Consider the following 21566-nt stretch of genomic DNA (forward strand, 5'->3'; position numbering starts at 1 on the left):
TAACAGGATGTCATCTGCAAAAAGCGCTAGCTTATGTTCTTCGGAACGAAGTTTTATACCAGTGATTGATGGGTTGTTTCTCAAGGCCACAGCTAAATGCTCCATTGTTAGAATATATAAGAGGGGAGAGAGAGGGCACCCCTGCCTTGTACCATTCCTGACCGGGAACATTTCCGATAATGTGCCATTTACCTTGACCTGAGCACTAGGGGAAGAATACAGGGCGGAGATCCTACGCAGCATGTTCTCTTTTAGGCCAATTTCCTCTAGAGTCTGAGAAATAAATTCCCAATGGACCCAGTCAAAAGCCTTTTCAGCGTCAATTGACATGATACACAGGGGGTCCCCCTCTCTGCCCGCTCTGTCAATTAGAGAGATGGTTCGGATTGTGTTGTCTCTCGCCTCTCGCCCTGGAACGAAGCCTACCTGGTCCTGGTTTATTAGTTTCGGTAAAAGGGGACATATTCTATTGGCTAACATTTTTGCATATATTTTAATGTCTAGGTTTATTAAGGAAATCGGACGGTAGTTGTCGCATGTAGAAGGATCCTTGCCCGGCTTAGGGAGAACTGTTATGTGAGCGATGAGTGCCTGTGTAGGGAACGAGCCCCCAAGAGAGACATAATTACATGCCTTCAGGAATATTGGACTAAGCAGTGAGTTGAATGACTTGTAAAAGCCTGCTGAGTATCCATCAGGGCCCCGGCTCTTGCCCTGTTTCAGGGCGCTGATGGTTTCAGACACCTCCTCCACTGAGAATTCCTTTTCAAGATCAAGTAGATCACCTTCAGGCAGAGTGGGTAGTTTATGTTCCTGTAAATATGATTTGATTTTATTACGGAGAAAATGTAATGGAGCCTCTTTATAGTGTCCTGCTATGTTATATAGAGATTTGTAGTATTCGCTGAAGTTGGAAAGAATATCTCTGGTATTAAAAACTTTCTTCCCCTCTTTGTTTTTAATAAAAGGGATGTAAGTATTGGGATTGCGTTGATTGAGAGCTCTGGCCAAGAGTCTACCACTTTTATTGCCGAGCTGGTAGAAGCGGCTTTTAAGTCTTTCTCTGAGGCATTTGGATTTTTGGTCTATTATAGATAGCAGTTTTTGTCTGGCCGAGGAGAGCCTAGCAAATGTGCTGGCCTCAAGGTCTCGTTTATGTTTGTTTTCTAATTGGTGTATTTGTTCTGTTAAGCTAAGTATTTCCGCCGCTCTTTCTTTTTTTAGCCTAGCGCCATGAGAAATGAGGACGCCTCTTATTACACTTTTCAACGCCTCCCATTTTACAGTGGGGGACGTGGTGTCTTCCTCGTGGTCAGACAGGAAATCTGTGATTGTTTGATCAATCTTGGATTTACATATGGGATCTTGTAACAGGTTTTCATTCAAGCGCCAAGAGAAACCTGGTCTTGAGGCAGAATGAAGTGAGATTGTTAAGTAAATAGGAGCGTGATCCGACCACAATATCGACCCCACGTCCGCCTTTACCTGCATGTCAAGCAACCTATGAGAAACGAAAAAGTAATCTATTCTACTGTAGGTGTTATGTATTTTTGAGAAGAAACTATACTCCTTGGTTGTTGGATTAAGAACCCTCCAGACATCTACCAGTCTCATGCTGCGCAGCTGGGATCTTATTTTTTTAATAGAAGATGCAGGATATGAAGACTTACCCGAAGAGACATCCACCGCAGGGTTCATAGGAATATTAAAGTCGCCCCCAAGTATCACAGGAGAGGACCAGCAAACTCCTCGAGGCGTCTTTTGCATTCGGCTCCAAACTTCTGTTGCCCTTGGTTTGGAAAATAAAACGTTAGCGATTACAAGTTTATGAGCTGCCCATGTGATGAGTAGGAAGATATATCTGCCATTTTTGTCAATTTGTGAATCTAAGATCTCAGGCACAAAGGACTTGTGGAAGGCTATTGAGACACCTTTTGACTTTGAAAATGGGTTTGGGCAGTGATACCATTTAGGGTAATTTTTGTGATACAGTGTGGTACCACACCAGTTTTGAAATGTGTCTCTTGGAGCAGTAACACAGATACCCTCTGTTTGTGACTATCAAATAGGACCCGTCTTCTTTTTTCCGGTATGTTTAGCCCCTTAACGTTGAAGGAGCAAAATGTAATTTCATCCATTATCAAATACCTTTACGCCATTCCGTAATACCATGCGCCCCATCCGCCAGAACACTCGACAGCCATGGGAAGTAGGGAGGAAACAATAGGAAGGAAGGGAAAAAGGCAGGGTAGAGAAGAGATAATAGAACATGGAAAACATAAAAAGAAGGTGCGTTGGGATTGACGCACCGGGTCATACTTTACATCTGTGTAGTTAGGGCAAAAGAATGGAGGAGAGGTCTCCTCCTCTCCCTTCACCCGTGCACCTTAGGTGAGTAAGGGAAGCCAAGGGAAACACTAACCCCCCCAGCCCCCCCGAACCTGGTAGGTCCCATAAACGAGAACTTGTAAACACGTAACGTTTGGTTAAACATAGTAATAGTCTCTGCACCGGCGAGATGTCCCGCATGCCATCAGCGAATACAAAAAAAAAAAAAAAGAAAAAAAAAAAAAGGAAGGGGGGGGGGGGGGGGGAAGGGAGGGAAGGGGTGGGAATTTAGGGGGGAGGGAAGGACAAATTCACCGATGACAGGCAGGACACCACGCGCCCAGGTGCTTAAAGAATAGAATCAAACCTCCAAGGCGAGCCCATGGTAAGACAAGCCGCCCCACCAGGAGACTCATCCGTTTAACAATAAATGTTCATGAGACTACTCAACTGCAGTAGAGTATCTAGATGCATTGCAGCAATGAATAAAAACTACTTGGAACTAAGAAGAAACTGAAACAAGAAAAGGGAAAAAAACTTCATGGAGGCTCTGAGGAGCCTTCGGTAGTATGACGATTCTTGGAACGGGGAACCTTGAGCTTATGGGTTGCCCAGAAGTCTTCTTAGTTTTACCCATATATGTCTGCTGCTATTAATCGCCCGTGGTAGAGTTCAGGGGAACATGGGGGTGCAGCGATCACCGCATCAGGCAGAGCCCCCCATTGGCAAGCCCCCTCCGAGGTGCATTTAATTATAATCTTTAAGTTAGTGGGGCATATACAATGTCCCGAGCCAGAAAAAGGAACCTTCCCTCTCCTAGTGTATCCTCACCCACCCCCTGCAGACTGTGAGCCCTCGCGGGCAGGGTCCTCCCTCCTTATGTACTCGTGTGCCTTGTTATCTGCTAATGTATTTGTCTATATTTGCCCCGTATTCACATGTAAAGCGCCATGGAATAAATGGCGCTATAAAAATGGATAATAATAATAATAATAGATGTGATAAACAGTTCCAGCACTAGGTGTCACCAGAGGTCTAAGTTCGTAAATTATAAGCTTGTTAGGTAGAGTGCTGAGGTTCTGTTTTCTGATGTAATGTAGCTAAGGCACAATGACAGCCCAGTAAGGGGCTATGGTAGAGTGACTGCTCCGCTTCTGCAGCAAGGATGGTATGCAGGGTAAGATGCAGCAGTGCCGAGTATCTTAGGTGTGCCTGCCCTGATATGGTGCTTCTCTATGAGGTGCTCCGTCCCCAAGATGGCGTCTACCCTCCCAGTGGCGGGAAAACAGTCGGCACTGACGGAGCAAAGGCGCACTCGCAGCAATCTCACTGATGGTGCTTCAGGGGATCAAAGGATGGGACTGCCTCTCCCTCAACACCCCCGTGGCTCGGCGGGGGGTCTGCAGACTTTTTACTGCCGCCGCTCTCCTCACCACGCGCCGCCTGCCTGCAGGGGTTCCGGGTAAGCACACCTGCGATGCTCTCTCTGTGGGTGTCGCGGGGAATGCAGGGGCGGGAGGGTCTCTCCTTCACTACCCCCTTAGCTTGGCGGGGGGTCCGCAGACTTTTTGCTGCCGCCACTCTCCTCACCACGCGCCGCCTGCCTGCAGGGGATCCGGGTGTGCACGCTCGCGGTGTTCTCTCTGTGGGTGCCGCGGGGAATACAGGGGCGGGAGGGTCTCCCCTTCACTACCCCCTTAGCTCGGCGGGGGTCCGCAAACTGCTTGCTGCCGCCGCTCACCTCGTCACACGTCGCCCGCCGGGCCTCCCTGAGCCGTTAGCTGAGCCTGGGGAGTCTTCTCTGTGCCGGCCTATGCTCGATGCGCTGTGCTGCAGAGCCTCTCTGTGCCTGCGGATCCGGTGTAACTTCTCCGGGGCACAGCTGGGGGTCTCTCTTAATCCAGGCTCGTTGCTAGGGAATTTCGGGTGGTCTGTGATGGATTAAGGTCTAGGGGAAGACCTTTTATCTCCTTTTTACTGGAGGAGCTCTCCACCATGCGTCCTTCTTCTTCGGCTGTTAGACACGCCCCCCATAACAGAATATTTTAACAAGCGATAAGAGACGTTTTGGCTCCACCGGAGCCTTCATCATACTCGCTTATTCACATAGATAGAACGTATAGGGAAGATAGGGATAAGGATCCCGGTGATGCTATAGTTACGTGGTGCCCAGGCGTAATTGCGCAATATGGGAATAGCTGTCGATCTGTGTAGGTAACGTGGATAGCGGCGCTCCCGTGCCTAGCTGCAGTGATGAACATATTGAATAAATTTATAAAAATTTTGCATTATATTCCCTGTGAGAGTGCGGTGAAATTTATATTTGGCTGTTTACGTGACCATATGATCCGTTACACCTGCACCCCAAACCTCTGACAGAGTGCACGCTATATTTATTACCTCAGTATGAAAGCAGGTAGACGTGTAGCATGTGGCATCAGGGCTCCAAGCAAAGGGGCTCTACACCGATCCCTAACCCACCTCGTCTTACAGTGACGTTCAATTGCAAAGACATGCTGGAAGGGAATTTAGATTGTGAGCCCCAACGTGGACAGCGATGATGTGTGCAAATTGTAAAGCACTGTGGAATATGTTAGCGCTATATACTATTAAGATGATTATTATTATTATTATAAAGCTGTAAATGCTGTCCCAGACCACGACACCTCATGCCTGGCTGATACAGTAGCTGCAGTTTGTACTGTGGTTGAATTGATGCAACTTTCCTGGTTTCTGTCACTCATTTGATGTGTTTTGGCAGCCGTTATAAGGTGTTGTGCATGCGTTTATTTTTGCCTCCCATTGATGAGAATGGCGTTCGGTAATGTTCGGCGAATATTCCAAATTCGGCGAATGTAATCCGAACCGAACATTGAAATATTCATTCATCTCTAGTCACTACTCACCTGGGTAGTCATATGTAGGAATCTCCTCTTTACACCACTCATCACCCCTCACATATTTCTCTGTAGTATTAATATGGGTCAGATCTTCATCCTGAAACAAATATTGTAAAAGTCACAGACAGATGGAGAAAGTCACATCTATGATCAGCTCTAATCCTGCCATCTCCACCGTTCTCATGAAACCAGTATGAAACATATAATACTGGGGGATAAAACAAGACTGAGTACAAGACCTTCACAGCCATCTACACATCATAGGGGAGATCTCATGACACCTTCTCTCCATCTACCTGATGATCCTGAGGAACATCAAGATTTTCTTGCTTACAGCCCTGTGGAAGAAGAGGATAGGGACATCTGTCTGGTGTTGTCCTCTTACTGCATAGATCTGGAGGAAACACATACAGGGACTGAATTCATTTTTTACATACAGATAATTATAGGTCGTGTGTATTTAGTCCTGTCTATACCTGGTGATGTGAGCGGCTGGAGAACCTCCATCTTGATGCCCTTGTACAGATCTTTATGTCCTTCTAAATACTCCCACTCCTCCATGGAGAAATAGACAGTGACATCCTGACACCTTATAGGAACCTGACACATACAATGATGCCATCATCCCCCCGATCCCTTCATAGTGTTACTGTATAATGTCCCAGCATTCCCAGCAGTGTCACCTCTCCAGTCAGCAGCTCAATCATCTTGTAGGTGAGTTCTAGGATCTTCTGGTCATTGATGTCCTCATATACCAGGGGGTTACCTGAAGGACTTGAGACTGGGCTCAGGGGTATTCCCCACCCTTCAGACACAGGGTCCTGACAGCGTTCACTAGAGGTCTTCTTCACTACTGTGTAATCCTGGTTATGGAGAGACACATTAATAAATCTCTCTACAGACATTTCCAGAGTCCTCACCTCTCCAGTTCTGTCCATCTGTTATTCCCATAGATTAGAATGATGTAATGTGACGTCATCAGAATCTCTCACCTCTCCAGTAAGGTGGAAGAGGATCTCTAGGGTGAGGTGTAATATCCTCTCCGCCATCTTGTCTCTGGCCATATCCATCTTTGATGGGTAAATCTGGAAAATTCTCTTAAACAGAAAATCTTCACTGAGAGGATCTGATATTGTAGAAACCTGAATGAGAAGATGAGCCGATGTAACATCATAAAAATCCTGTGTAATAATACAATTACTGGAGATATTAAGGTAAACATATGAGGAAATAGATCGTGTAGATGTTGTATTCGATTGTATGGACTGGAACACAAGATGAATTGTTGACTAAGACATCTCCTCCATGCTCCAATCTCTAGCTATGTTACTCACTGCTTCATCAACTGAGTGACTATAGTAATTACAAGTTCGTTGGGAATCACCAAGAAATACAGAGACCGGTGGGGACCCAAGCAGTAATGGTATTTTTATTATTTTACTACATACCACGTTCTTCCCTGACATCTACTAATAAAACCTATATGTTTAGGCCACAGACAACAAGCAGTTTCTTCCTCGGAGTCGGCAGCTGAATACGTTTCTCATAGACTCATCTTCCATAACGCTAATTCTCGTCTCATTTACCGACCCTGGAATCGGCATTAGCAATACTGCAGGAGATATTCATTACACGTGACAGGAGAAATAACTACTTCATGATGAGGATGACATCTTCATCTTCTACTACGGCTCTAGAAACAGATTTGTCCATCACTGACTCCATCACCACCGGCCGTCTGTATGAAGATTTCCCGACAATACTGTGTACAAGCCCAGTGTACTATGAGAGTAATACATGTTTCTTGGTTCCCGTCTTTCATAGTTGGGTCGTTTGTATTTATCAGCGGAAAAGGAACAAAACCATTGTGATTCTTATAAGGAGACAACACAAACCCCCTAAATATAACATTTTATAACAACCCCACAATCTGTGACTCTTCAGGGGAAATCGCTCTCTCCCCATTGGATTAGAGCTGATACTATGAAGCTAAAGGGACTAAACAGACTTTCTGTCACCTCCATAAAGGGGCACTTTACTGTGTTTGTCAGAACTGTCCGAGGATTATTAGAGGTGATAGTTTCCCCCAATTAGAAGGGACACCTGTGGATATTGGGTTCTTTACCTGCTACAGTTCTGGTGTGTGGACCCTTCACCTGCAGAGCCGCACTCCACATAGAGAATAATGGAGTCTCCAGCACCGAGATCCACCCGCAGAGCCGCACTCCACATAGATATACCTTCAAAAAGAACCTGAAGACTCATCTCTTCCGACAAGCCTACAGCCTGCAGTGATCCTCAACCTACTGAACAGCCGTACAGCCAGCTCTTCCCTCTCCTAGTGTATCCTCACCCACCCCCTGCAGACTGTGAGCCCTCGCGGGCAGGGTCCTCCCTCCTTATGTACTCGTGTGCCTTGTTATCTGCTCATGTTTAATGTATTTGTCTATATTTGCCCCGTATTCACATGTAAAGCGCCATGGAATAAATGGCGCTATAAAAATGTATAATAATAATAATAATAGAGAATAATGGAGCCTCCAGCACCGACCTCCACCCGCAGAGCCGCACTCCACATAGAGAATAATGGAGTCTCCAGCACCGACCTCCACCCGCAGAGCCGCACTCCACATAGAGAATAATGGAGTCTCCAGCACCGAGATCCACCCGCAGAGCCGCACTCCACATAGAGAATAATGGAGCCTCCAGCACCGACCTCCACCCGCAGAGCCGCACTCCACATAGAGAATAATGGAGCCTCCAGCACCGACCTCCACCCGCAGAGCCGCACTCCACATAGAGAATAATGGAGCCTCCAGCACCGACCTCCACCCGCAGAGCCACACTCCACATAGAGAATAATGGAGCCTCCAGCACAGACCTCCACCCGCAGAGCCGCACTCCACATAGAGAATAATGGAGCCTCCAGCACCTACCTCCACCCGCAGAGCCGCACTCCACATAGAGAATAATGGAGCCTCCAGCACCGACCTCCACCCGCAGAGCTGCACTCCACATAGAGAATAATGGAGCCTCCAGCACCTACCTCCACCCGCAGAGCCGCACTCCACATAGAGAATAATGGAGCCTCCAGCACCGACCTCCACCCACAGAGCCACACTCCACATAGAGAATAATGGAGCCTCCAGCACCGACCTCCACCCGCAGAGCCGCACTCCACAGAGAATAATGGAGCCTCCAGCACCGACCTCCACCCGCAGAGCCGCACTCCACATAGAGAATAATGGAGCCTCCAGCACCGACCTCCACCCACAGAGCCGCACTCCACAGAGAATAATGGAGCCTCCAGCACCGACCTCCACCCGCAGAGCCGCACTCCACATAGAGAATAATGGAGCCTCCAGCACCGACCTCCACCCGCAGAGCCCCACTCCACATAGAGAATAATGGAGCCTCCAGCACCGACCTCCACCCGCAGAGCCGCAATCCACATAGAGAATAATGGAGCCTCCAGCACCGACCTCCACCCCCAGAGCCGCACTCCACATAGAGAATAATGGAGTCTCCAGCACCTACCTCCACCCCCAGAGCCGCACTCCACATAGAGAATAATGGAGCCTCCAGCACCGACCTCCACCCGCAGAGCCGCACTCCACATAGAGAATAATGGAGCCTCCAGCACCGACCTCCACCCGCAGAGCCGCACTCCACATAGAGAATAATGGAGCCTCCAGCACCGACCTCCACCCCCAGAGCCGCACTCCACATAGAGAATAATGGGGCCTCCAGCACCGACCTCCACCCGCAGAGCCGCACTCCACATAGAGAATAATGGAGCCTCAGGCACCGACCTCCACCCGCAGAGCCGCACTCCACATAGAGAATAATGGAGCCTCCAGCAACGACCTCCACCCGCAGAGCCGCACTCCACATAGAGAATGGAGCCTCCAGCACCGACCTCCACCCGCACTCCACATAGAGAATAATGGAGCCTCCAGCACCGACCTCCAGCCACAGAGCCACACTCCACATAGAGAATAATGGAGCCTCTGGCACCGACCTCCACCCGCAGAGCCACACTCCACATAGAGAATAATGGGGCCTCCAGCACCGACCTCCACCCGCAGAGCCGCACTCCACATAGAGAATAATGGGGCCTCCAGCACCGACCTCCACATAGAGAATAATGGAGCCTCCAGCACCGACCTCCACCCGAAGAGCCGCACTCCACATAGGGAATAATGGAGCCTCCAGCACCGACCTCCACCCACAGAGCTGCACTCCACATAGAGAATAATGGAGCCTCCAGCACCGACCTCCACCCGCAGAGCCGCACTCCACATAGAGAATAATGGAGCCTCCAGCACCGACCTCCACCCGCACAGCCGCACTCCACATAGAGAATGGAGCCTCCAGCACCGACCTCCACCCGCAGAGCCGCACTCCACATAGAGAATAATTGAGCCTCCAGCACCGACCTCCACCCCCAGAGCCGCACTCCACATAGAGAATAATGGAGCCTCCAGCACCGACCTCCACCCGCAGAGCCGCACACCACATAGAGAATAATGGAGCCTCCAGCACCGACCTCCACCCCCAGAGCCGCACTCCACAAAGAGAATAATGGAGCCTCCAGCACCGACCTCCACCCGCAGAGCCGCACTCCACATAGAGAATAATGGAGCCTCCAGCACCGACCTCCACCCGCAGAGCCGCACTCCACATAGAGAATAATGGAGCCTCCAGCACCGACCTCCACCCCCAGAGCCGCACTCCACATAGAGAATAATGGAGCCTCAGGCACCGACCTCCACCCGCAGAGCCGCACTCCACATAGAGAATAATGGAGCCTCCAGCAACGACCTCCACCCGCAGAGCCGCACTCCACATAGAGAATGGAGCCTCCAGCACCGACCTCCACCCGCACTCCACATAGAGAATAATGGAGCCTCCAGCACCGACCTCCAGCCACAGAGCCACACTCCACATAGAGAATAATGGAGCCTCTGGCACCGACCTCCACCCGCAGAGCCACACTCCACATAGAGAATAATGGGGCCTCCAGCACCGACCTCCACCCGCAGAGCCGCACTCCACATAGAGAATAATGGGGCCTCCAGCACCGACCTCCACATAGAGAATAATGGAGCCTCCAGCACCGACCTCCACCCGAAGAGCCGCACTCCACATAGGGAATAATGGAGCCTCCAGCACCGACCTCCACCCACAGAGCTGCACTCCACATAGAGAATAATGGAGCCTCCAGCACCGACCTCCACCCACAGAGCCGCACTCCACATAGAGAATAATGGAGCCTCCAGCACCGACCTCCACCCGCAGAGCCGCACTCCACAGAGAATAATGGAGCCTCCAGCACCGACCCCACCTGCAGAGCCGCACTCCACATAGAGAATAATGGAGCCTCCAGCACCGAGCTCCACATAGAGTATAATGGAGCCTCCAGCACCGACCTCCACCCGCACTCCACATAGAGAATAATGGAGCCTCCAGCACCGACCTCCACCCACAGAGCCGCACTCCACATAGAGAATAATGGAGCCTCCAGCACCGACCTCCACCCACAGAGCCGCACTCCACATAGAGAATAATGGAGCCTCCAGCACCGACCTCCACCCGCAGAGCCGCACTCCACATAGAGAATAATGGGGCCTCCAGCACCGACCTCCACATAGAGAATAATGGAGCCTCCAGCACCGACCTCCACCCGCACTCCACATAGAGAATAATGGAGCCTCCAGCACCGACCTCCACCCACAGAGCCGCACTCCACATAGAGAATAATGGAGCCTCCAACACCTACCTCCACCCACAGAGCCGCACTCCACATAGAGAATAATGGGGCCTCCAGCACCGACCTCCACCCGCACTCCACATTTAGAATAATGGAGCCTCCAGCACCGATCTCCACCCGCAGAGCCGCACTCCACATAGAGAATAATGGGGCCTCCAGCACCGACCTCCACCCGCAGAGCCGCACTCCACATAGAGAATAATGGAGCCTCCAGCACCGACCTCCACCCGCAGAGCCGCACTCCACATAGAGAATAATGGGGCCTCCAGCACCGACCTCCACCCGCAGAGCCGCACTCCACATAGAGAATAATGGAGCCTCCAGCACCGACCTCCACCCGCAGAGCCGCACTCCACATAGAGAATAATGGGGCCTCCAGCACCGACCTCCACCCGCAGAGCCGCACTCCACATAGAGAATAATGGGGCCTCCAGCACCGACCTCCACCCCCAGAACCGCACTCCACATAGAGAATAATGGAGCCTCAAGCACCGACCTTCACCCACAGAGCCGCACTCCACATAGAGAATAATGGAGCCTCCAGCACCGATCTCCACCCGCAGAGCCGCACTCCACATAGAGAATAATGGAACCTCCAGCACCGACCTCCACCCGCAGAGCCGCACTCCACATAGAGAATAATGGAGCCTCCAGCACCGACCTCCACCCGCAGAGCCGCACTCCACATAGAGAATAATGGAGCCTCCAGCACCGACCTCCACCCGCAGAGCCACACTCCACATAGAGAATAATGAAGCCTCCAGCACCGACCTCCACCCGCAGAGCCGCACTCCACATAGAGAATAATGGAGCTTCCAGCGCCGACCTCCACCCGCAGAGCCACACTCCACATAGAGAATAATGGAACCTCAGGCACCGACCTCCACCCGCAGAGCCGCACTCCACATAGAGAATAATGGAGCCTCAGGCACCGACCTCCACCCGCAGAGCCGCACTCCACATAGAGAATAATGGGGCCTCCAGCACCGACCTCCACCCGCAGAGCCGCACTTCACATAGAGAATAATGGAGCCTCCAGCACCGACCTCCACCCGCAGAGCCGCACTCCACATAGAGAATGGAGCCTCCAGCACCGACCTCCACCCGCAGAGCCGCACTCCACATAGAGAATAATGGAGCCTCCAGCACCGACCTCCACCCGCACTCCACATAGAGAATAATGGAGCCTCCAGCACCGACCTCCACCCCCAGAACCGCACTCCTCATAGAGAATAATGGAGCCTCCAGCACCGACCTCCACCCGCAGAGCCGCACTCCTCATAGAGAATAATGGAGCCTCCAGCACCGACCTCCACCCGCCCGCAGAGCCACACTCCACATAGAGCATAATGGAGCCTCCAGCACCGACCTCCACCCCCAGAACCGCACTCCACATAGAGAATAATGGAGCCTCCAGCGCCGACCTCCACCCGCAGAGCCACACTCCACATAGAGAATAATGGAGCCTCAGGCACCGACCTCCACCCGCAGAGCCGCACTCCACATAGAGAATAATGGAGCCTCAGGCACCGACCTCCACCCGCAGAGCCGCACTCCACATAGAGAATAATGGAGCCTCCATCACCGACCTCCACCCGCACTCCACATAGAGAATAATGGAGCCTCCAGCACCAACCTCCAGCCGCAGAGCCGCACTCCACATAGAGAATAATGGAGCCTCCAGCACCGACCTCCACCCGCAGAGCCACACACCACATAGAAAATAATGGAGCCTCCAGCACCGACCTCCACCCCCAGAGCCGCCCTCCACATAGAGAATAATGGAGCCTTCGGCACCGACCTCCACCCCCAGAGCCGCCCTCCACAGAGGATAATGGAGCCTCCAGCGTCGACCTCCACCCCCAGAACCGCACTCCACATAGAGAATAATGGAGCCTCCAGCACCGACCTCCACCCGCAGAGCCGCACTCCACATAGAGAATAATGGAGCCTCCAGCACCTACCTCCACCCGCAGAGCCGCACTCCACATAGTGAATAATGGAGCCTCCAGCACCGACCTCCACCCGCAGAGCCGCACTCCACATAGAGAATAATGGAGCCTCCAGCACCGACCTCCACCCCCAGAACCGCACTCCACATAGAGAATAATGGAGCCTCCAGCACCGACCTCCACCCGTAGAGCCGCACTCCACATAGAGAATAATGGGGCCTCCAGCACCGACCTCCACCCGCAGAGCCGCACTCCACATAGAGAATAATGGAGCCTCCAGCACCAACCTCCACCCGAAGAGCCGCACTCCACATAGGGAATAATGGAGCCTCCAGCACCGACCTCCACCCACAGAGCCGCACTCCACATAGAGAATAATGGAGCCTCCAGCACCGACCTCCACCCGCAGAGCCGCACTCCACATAGAGAATAATGGAGCCTCCAGCACCGACCTCCACCTGCACAGCCGCACTCCACATAGAGAATAATGGGGCCTCCAGCACCGACCTCCACCCGCACTCCACATAGAGAATAATGGAGCCTCCAGCACCGACCTCCACCCACAGAGCCGCACTCCACATAGAGAATAATGGAGCCTCCAGCACCGACCTCGACCCACAGAGCCGCACTCCACATAGAGAATAATGGAGCCTCCAGCACCGACCTCCACCCACAGAGCCGCAATCCACATAGAGAATAATGGAGCCTCCAACACCTACCTCCACCCGCAGAGCCGCACTCCACATAGAGAATAATGGAGCCTCCAGCACCGACCTCCACCCTCACTCCACATAGAGAATAATTGAGCCTCCAGCACCGACCTCCACCCGCAGAGCCGCACTCCACATAGAGAATAATGGAGCCTCCAGCACCGACCTCCACCCGCAGAGCCGCACTCCACATAGAGAATAATGGAGCCTTCAGCACTGACCTCCACCCGCAGAGCCGCACTCCACATAGAGAATAATGGAGCCTCCAGCACCGACCTCCACCCGCAGAGCCGCACTCCACATAGAGAATAATGGAGCCTTCAGCACTGACCTCCACCCGCAGAGCCGCACTCCACATAAAGAATAATGGAGCCTCCAGCACCGACCTCCACATAGAGAATAATGGAGCCTCCAGCACCGACCTCCACCCACAGAGCCGCACTCCACATAGAGAATAATGGAGCCTCCAGCACCGACCTCCACCCACAGAGCCGCACTCCACATAGAGAATAATGGAGCCTCCAGCACCGACCTCCACCCACAGAGCCGCACTCCACATAGAGAATAATGAAGCCTCCAGCACCGACCTCCACCCGCAGAGCCGCACTCCACATAGAGAATAATGGAGCTTCCAGCGCCGACCTCCACCCGCAGAGCCACACTCCACATAGAGAATAATGGAACCTCAGGCACCGACCTCCACCCGCAGAGCCGCACTCCACATAGAGAATAATGGAGCCTCAGGCACCGACCTCCACCCGCAGAGCCGCACTCCACATAGAGAATAATGGGGCCTCCAGCACCGACCTCCACCCGCAGAGCCGCACTTCACATAGAGAATAATGGAGCCTCCAGCACCGACCTCCACCCGCAGAGCCGCACTCCACATAGAGAATGGAGCCTCCAGCACCGACCTCCACCCGCAGAGCCGCACTCCACATAGAGAATAATGGAGCCTCCAGCACCGACCTCCACCCGCACTCCACATAGAGAATAATGGAGCCTCCAGCACCGACCTCCACCCCCAGAACCGCACTCCTCATAGAGAATAATGGAGCCTCCAGCACCGACCTCCACCCGCAGAGCCGCACTCCACATAGAGAATAATGGAGCCTCCAGCACCGACCTCCACCCGCACTCCACATAGAGAATAATGGAGCCTCCAGCACTGACCTCCACCCGCAGAGCCACACTCCACATAGAGAATAATGGGGCCTCCAGCACCGACCTCCACCCGCAGAGCCGCACTCCACATAGAGAATAATGGGGCCTCCAGCACCGACCTCCACATAGAGAATAATGGAGCCTCCAGCACCGACCTCCACCCGAAGAGCCGCACTCCACATAGGGAATAATGGAGCCTCCAGCACCGACCTCCACCCACAGAGCTGCACTCCACATAGAGAATAATGGAGCCTCCAGCACCGACCTCCACCCGCAGAGCCGCACTCCACATAGAGAATAATGGAGCCTCCAGCACCGACCTCCACCCGCACAGCCGCACTCCACATAGAGAATGGAGCCTCCAGCACCGACCTCCACCCGCAGAGCCGCACTCCACATAGAGAATAATTGAGCCTCCAGCACCGACCTCCACCCCCAGAGCCGCACTCCACATAGAGAATAATGGATTCTCCAGCACCTACCTCCACCCCCAGAGCCGCACTCCACATAGAGAATAATGGAGCCTCCAGCACCGACCTCCACCCGCAGAGCCGCACACCACATAGAGAATAATGGAGCCTCCAGCACCGACCTCCACCCCCAGAGCCGCACTCCACATAGAGAATAATGGAGCCTCCAGCACCGACCTCCACCCGCAGAGCCGCACTCCACATAGAGAATAATGGAGCCTCCAGCACCGACCTCCACCCGCAGAGCCGCACTCCACATAGAGAATAATGGAGCCTCCAGCACCGACCTCCACCCCCAGAGCCGCACTCCACATAGAGAATAATGGAGCCTCAGGCACCGACCTCCACCCGCAGAGCCGCACTCCACATAGAGAATAATGGAGCCTCCAGCAACGACCTCCACCCGCAGAGCCGCACTCCACATAGAGAATGGAGCCTCCAGCACCGACCTCCACCCGCACTCCACATAGAGAATAATGGAGCCTCCAGCACCGACCTCCAGCCACAGAGCCACACTCCACATAGAGAATAATGGAGCCTCTGGCACCGACCTCCACCCGCAGAGCCACACTCCACATAGAGAATAATGGGGCCTCCAGCACCGACCTCCACCCGCAGAGCCGCACTCCACATAGAGAATAATGGGGCCTCCAGCACCGACCTCCACATAGAGAATAATGGAGCCTCCAGCACCGACCTCCACCCGAAGAGCCGCACTCCACATAGGGAATAATGGAGCCTCCAGCACCGACCTCCACCCACAGAGCTGCACTCCACATAGAGAATAATGGAGCCTCCAGCACCGACCTCCACCCACAGAGCCGCACTCCACATAGAGAATAATGGAGCCTCCAGCACCGACCTCCACCCGCAGAGCCGCACTCCACAGAGAATAATGGAGCCTCCAGCACCGACCCCACCTGCAGAGCCGCACTCCACATAGAGAATAATGGAGCCTCCAGCACCGAGCTCCACATAGAGTATAATGGAGCCTCCAGCACCGACCTCCACCCGCACTCCACATTTAGAATAATGGAGCCTCCAGCACCGATCTCCACCCGCAGAGCCGCACTCCACATAGAGAATAATGGGGCCTCCAGCACCGACCTCCACCCGCAGAGCCGCACTCCACATAGAGAATAATGGAGCCTCCAGCACCGACCTCCACCCGCAGAGCCGCACTCCACATAGAGAATAATGGGGCCTCCAGCACCGACCTCCACCCGCAGAGCCGCACTCCACATAGAGAATAATGGAGCCTCCAGCACCGACCTCCACCCGCAGAGCCGCACTCCACATAGAGAATAATGGGGCCTCCAGCACCGACCTCCACCCGCAGAGCCGCACTCCACATAGAGAATAATGGGGCCTCCAGCACCGACCTCCACCCCCAGAACCGCACTCCACATAGAGAATAATGGAGCCTCAAGCACCGACCATCACCCACAGAGCCGCACTCCACATAGAGAATAATGGAGCCTCCAGCACCGATCTCCACCCGCAGAGCCGCACTCCACATAGAGAATAATGGAACCTCCAGCACCGACCTCCACCCGCAGAGCCGCACTCCACATAGAGAATAATGGAGCCTCCAGCACCGACCTCCACCCGCAGAGCCGCACTCCACATAGAGAATAATGGAGCCTCCAGCACCGACCTCCACCCGCAGAGCCACACTCCACATAGAGAATAATGAAGCCTCCAGCACCGACCTCCACCCGCAGAGCCGCACTCCACATAGAGAATAATGGAGCTTCCAGCGCCGACCTCCACCCGCAGAGCCACACTCCACATAGAGAATAATGGAACCTCAGGCACCGACCTCCACCCGCAGAGCCGCACTCCACATAGAGAATAATGGAGCCTCAGGCACCGACCTCCACCCGCAGAGCCGCACTCCACATAGAGAATAATGGGGCCTCCAGCACCGACCTCCACCCGCAGAGCCGCACTTCACATAGAGAATAATGGAGCCTCCAGCACCGACCTCCACCCGCAGAGCCGCACTCCACATAGAGAATGGAGCCTCCAGCACCGACCTCCACCCGCAGAGCCGCACTCCACATAGAGAATAATGGAGCCTCCAGCACCGACCTCCACCCGCAGAGCCACACTCCACATAGAAAATAATGGAGCCTCCAGCACCGACCTCCACCCGCAGAGCCACACTCCACATAGAGAATAATGGAGCCTCCAGCACTGACCTCCACCCCCAGAACCGCACTCCTCATAGAGAATAATGGAGCCTCCAGCACCGACCTCCACCCGCAGAGCCGCACTCCTCATAGAGAATAATGGAGCCTCCAGCACCGACCTCCACCCCCAGAACCGCACTCCTCATAGAGAATAATGGAGCCTCCAGCACCGACCTCCACCCGCAGAGCCGCACTCCTCATAGAGAATAATGGAGCCTCCAGCACCGACCTCCACCCGCCCGCAGAGCCACACTCCACATAGAGAATAATGGAGCCTCCAGCACCGACCTCCACCCCCAGAACCGCACTCCACATAGAGAATAATGGAGCCTCCAGCGCCGACCTCCACCCGCAGAGCCACACTCCACATAGAGAATAATGGAGCCTCAGGCACCGACCTCCACCCGCAGAGCCGCACTCCACATAGAGAATAATGGAGCCTCAGGCACCGACCTCCACCCGCAGAGCCGCACTCCACATAGAGAATAATGGAGCCTCCATCACCGACCTCCACCCGCAGAGCCACACACCACATAGAAAATAATGGAGCCTCCAGCACCGACCTCCACCCCCAGAGCCGCCCTCCACATAGAGAATAATGGAGCCTTCGGCACCGACCTCCACCCCCAGAGCCGCCCTCCACAGAGGATAATGGAGCCTCCAGCGTCGACCTCCACCCCCAGAACCGCACTCCACATAGAGAATAATGGAGCCTCCAGCACCGACCTCCACCCGCAGAGCCGCACTCCACATAGAGAATAATGGAGCCTCCAGCACCTACCTCCACCCGCAGAGCCGCACTCCACATAGTGAATAATGGAGCCTCCAGCACCGACCTCCACCCGCAGAGCCGCACTCCACATAGAGAATAATGGAGCCTCCAGCACCGACCTCCACCCCCAGAACCGCACTCCACATAGAGAATAATGGAGCCTCCAGCACCGACCTCCACCCGTAGAGCCGCACTCCACATAGAGAATAATGGGGCCTCCAGCACCGACCTCCACCCGCAGAGCCGCACTCCACATAGAGAATAATGGAGCCTCCAGCACCAACCTCCACCCGAAGAGCCGCACTCCACATAGGGAATAATGGAGCCTCCAGCACCGACCTCCACCCACAGAGCCGCACTCCACATAGAGAATAATGGAGCCTCCAGCACCGACCTCCACCCGCAGAGCCGCACTCCACATAGAGAATAATGGAGCCTCCAGCACCGACCTCCACCTGCACAGCCGCACTCCACATAGAGAATAATGGGGCCTCCAGCACCGACCTCCACCCGCACTCCACATAGAGAATAATGGAGCCTCCAGCACCGACCTCCACCCACAGAGCCGCACTCCACATAGAGAATAATGGAGCCTCCAGCACCGACCTCGACCCACAGAGCCGCACTCCACATAGAGAATAATGGAGCCTCCAGCACCGACCTCCACCCACAGAGCCGCAATCCACATAGAGAATAATGGAGCCTCCAACACCTACCTCCACCCGCAGAGCCGCACTCCACATAGAGAATAATGGAGCCTCCAGCACCGACCTCCACCCGCAGAGCCGCACTCCACATAGAGAATAATGGAGCCTTCAGCACTGACCTCCACCCGCAGAGCCGCACTCCACATAGAGAATAATGGAGCCTCCAGCACCGACCTCGACCCACAGAGCCGCACTCCACATAGAGAATAATGGAGCCTCCAGCACCGACCTCCACCCACAGAGCCGCAATCCACATAGAGAATAATGGAGCCTCCAACACCTACCTCCACCCGCAGAGCCGCACTCCACATAGAGAATAATGGAGCCTCCAGCACCGACCTCCACCCTCACTCCACATAGAGAATAATTGAGCCTCCAGCACCGACCTCCACCCGCAGAGCCGCACTCCACATAGAGAATAATGGAGCCTCCAGCACCGACCTCCACCCGCAGAGCCGCACTCCACATAGAGAATAATGGAGCCTTCAGCACTGACCTCCACCCGCAGAGCCGCACTCCACATAGAGAATAATGGAGCCTCCAGCACCGACCTCCACCCGCAGAGCCGCACTCCACATAGAGAATAATGGAGCCTTCAGCACTGACCTCCACCCGCAGAGCCGCACTCCACATAAAGAATAATGGAGCCTCCAGCACCGACCTCCACATAGAGAATAATGGAGCCTCCAGCACCGACCTCCACCCACAGAGCCGCACTCCACATAGAGAATAATGGAGCCTCCAGCACCGACCTCCACCCACAGAGCCGCACTCCACATAGAAAATAATGGAGCCTCCAGCACCGACCTCCACCCACAGAGCCGCACTCCACATAGAGAATAATGAAGCCTCCAGCACCGACCTCCACCCGCAGAGCCGCACTCCACATAGAGAATAATGGAGCCTCCAGCAACGACCTCCACCCGCAGAGCCACACTCCACATAGAGAATAATGGAGCCTCCAGCACCGACCTCCACCCCCAGAACCGCACTCCACATAGAGAATAATGGAGCCTCCAGCGCCGACCTCCACCCGCAGAGCCACACTCCACATAGAGAATAATGGAGCCTCAGGCACCGACCTCCACCCGCAGAGCCGCACTCCACATAGAGAATAATGGAGCCTCAGGCACCGACCTCCACCCGCAGAGCCGCACTCCACATAGAGAATAATGGAGCCTCCATCACCGACCTCCACCCGCACTCCACATAGAGAATAATGGAGCCTCCAGCACCAACCTCCAGCCGCAGAGCCGCACTCCACATAGAGAATAATGGAGCCTCCAGCACCGACCTCCACCCGCAGAGCCACACACCACATAGAAAATAATGGAGCCTCCAGCACCGACCTCCACCCCCAGAGCCGCCCTCCACATAGAGAATAATGGAGCCTTCGGCACCGACCTCCACCCCCAGAGCCGCCCTCCACAGAGGATAATGGAGCCTCCAGCGTCGACCTCCACCCCCAGAACCGCACTCCACATAGAGAATAATGGAGCCTCCAGCACCGACCTCCACCCGCAGAGCCGCACTCCACATAGAGAATAATGGAGCCTCCAGCACCTACCTCCACCCGCAGAGCCGCACTCCACATAGTGAATAATGGAGCCTCCAGCACCGACCTCCACCCGCAGAGCCGCACTCCACATAGAGAATAATGGAGCCTCCAGCACCGACCTCCACCCCCAGAACCGCACTCCACATAGAGAATAATGGAGCCTCCAGCACCGACCTCCACCCGTAGAGCCGCACTCCACATAGAGAATAATGGGGCCTCCAGCACCGACCTCCACCCGCAGAGCCGCACTCCACATAGAGAATAATGGAGCCTCCAGCACCAACCTCCACCCGCAGAGCCGCACTCCACATAGAGAATAATGGAGCCTCCAGCACCAACCTCCACCCGAAGAGCCGCACTCCACATAGGGAATAATGGAGCCTCCAGCACCGACCTCCACCCACAGAGCCGCACTCCACATAGAGAATAATGGAGCCTCCAGCACCGACCTCCACTCGCAGAGCCACACTCCACATAGAGAATAATGGAGCCTCCAGCACCGACCTCCACCCGCAGAGCCGCACTCCACATAGAGAATAATGGAGCCTCCAGCACCGACCTCCACCTGCACAGCCGCACTCCACATAGAGAATAATGGGGCCTCCAGCACCGACCTCCACCCGCACTCCACATAGAGAATAATGGAGCCTCCAGCACCGACCTCCACCCACAGAGCCGCACTCCACATAGAGAATAATGGAGCCTCCAGCACCGACCTCGACCCACAGAGCAGCACTCCACATAGAGAATAATGGAGCCTCCAGCACCGACCTCCACCCACAGAGCCGCACTCCACATAGAGAATAATGGAGCCTCCAACACCTACCTCCACCCGCAGAGCCGCACTCCACATAGAGAATAATGGAGCCTCCAGCACCGACCTCCACCCTCACTCCACATAGAGAATAATTGAGCCTCCAGCACCGACCTCCACCCGCAGAGCCGCACTCCACATAGAGAATAATGGAGCCTCCAGCACCGACCTCCACCCGCAGAGCCGCACTCCACATAGAGAATAATGGAGCCTTCAGCACTGA

General features: G+C 54.2%; 1 protein-coding gene across 2 annotated transcripts in view; it reads right to left on the reverse strand.

The window, feature by feature from the left end:
* The window catches only part of LOC138663453 (oocyte zinc finger protein XlCOF7.1-like), a 109375-nt gene that overhangs the window by 35845 nt on the left and 51964 nt on the right, over positions 1 to 21566 (reverse strand). The window contains exons 1-6 of one of the 2 annotated variants that reach the window (XM_069749662.1): positions 7354 to 7917; positions 6221 to 6370; positions 5912 to 6091; positions 5705 to 5828; positions 5525 to 5622; positions 5235 to 5325 (exon numbers count right to left, since the gene is read on the reverse strand). In XM_069749662.1, the coding sequence (XP_069605763.1) occupies positions 5235 to 5325; positions 5525 to 5622; positions 5705 to 5828; positions 5912 to 6091; positions 6221 to 6298 (571 nt within the window). In that variant the 5' untranslated portion in view covers positions 6299 to 6370; positions 7354 to 7917. Of the gene's footprint in view, positions 1 to 5234; positions 5326 to 5524; positions 5623 to 5704; positions 5829 to 5911; positions 6092 to 6220; positions 6371 to 7353; positions 7918 to 21566 lie in introns of those variants that run through there. The other variant, XM_069749661.1, reaches the window with a different exon arrangement.

This window comes from Ranitomeya imitator, chromosome 2, assembly GCF_032444005.1.
Source record: "Ranitomeya imitator isolate aRanImi1 chromosome 2, aRanImi1.pri, whole genome shotgun sequence".
Taxonomy (NCBI): Eukaryota; Metazoa; Chordata; class Amphibia; order Anura; family Dendrobatidae; genus Ranitomeya; species Ranitomeya imitator.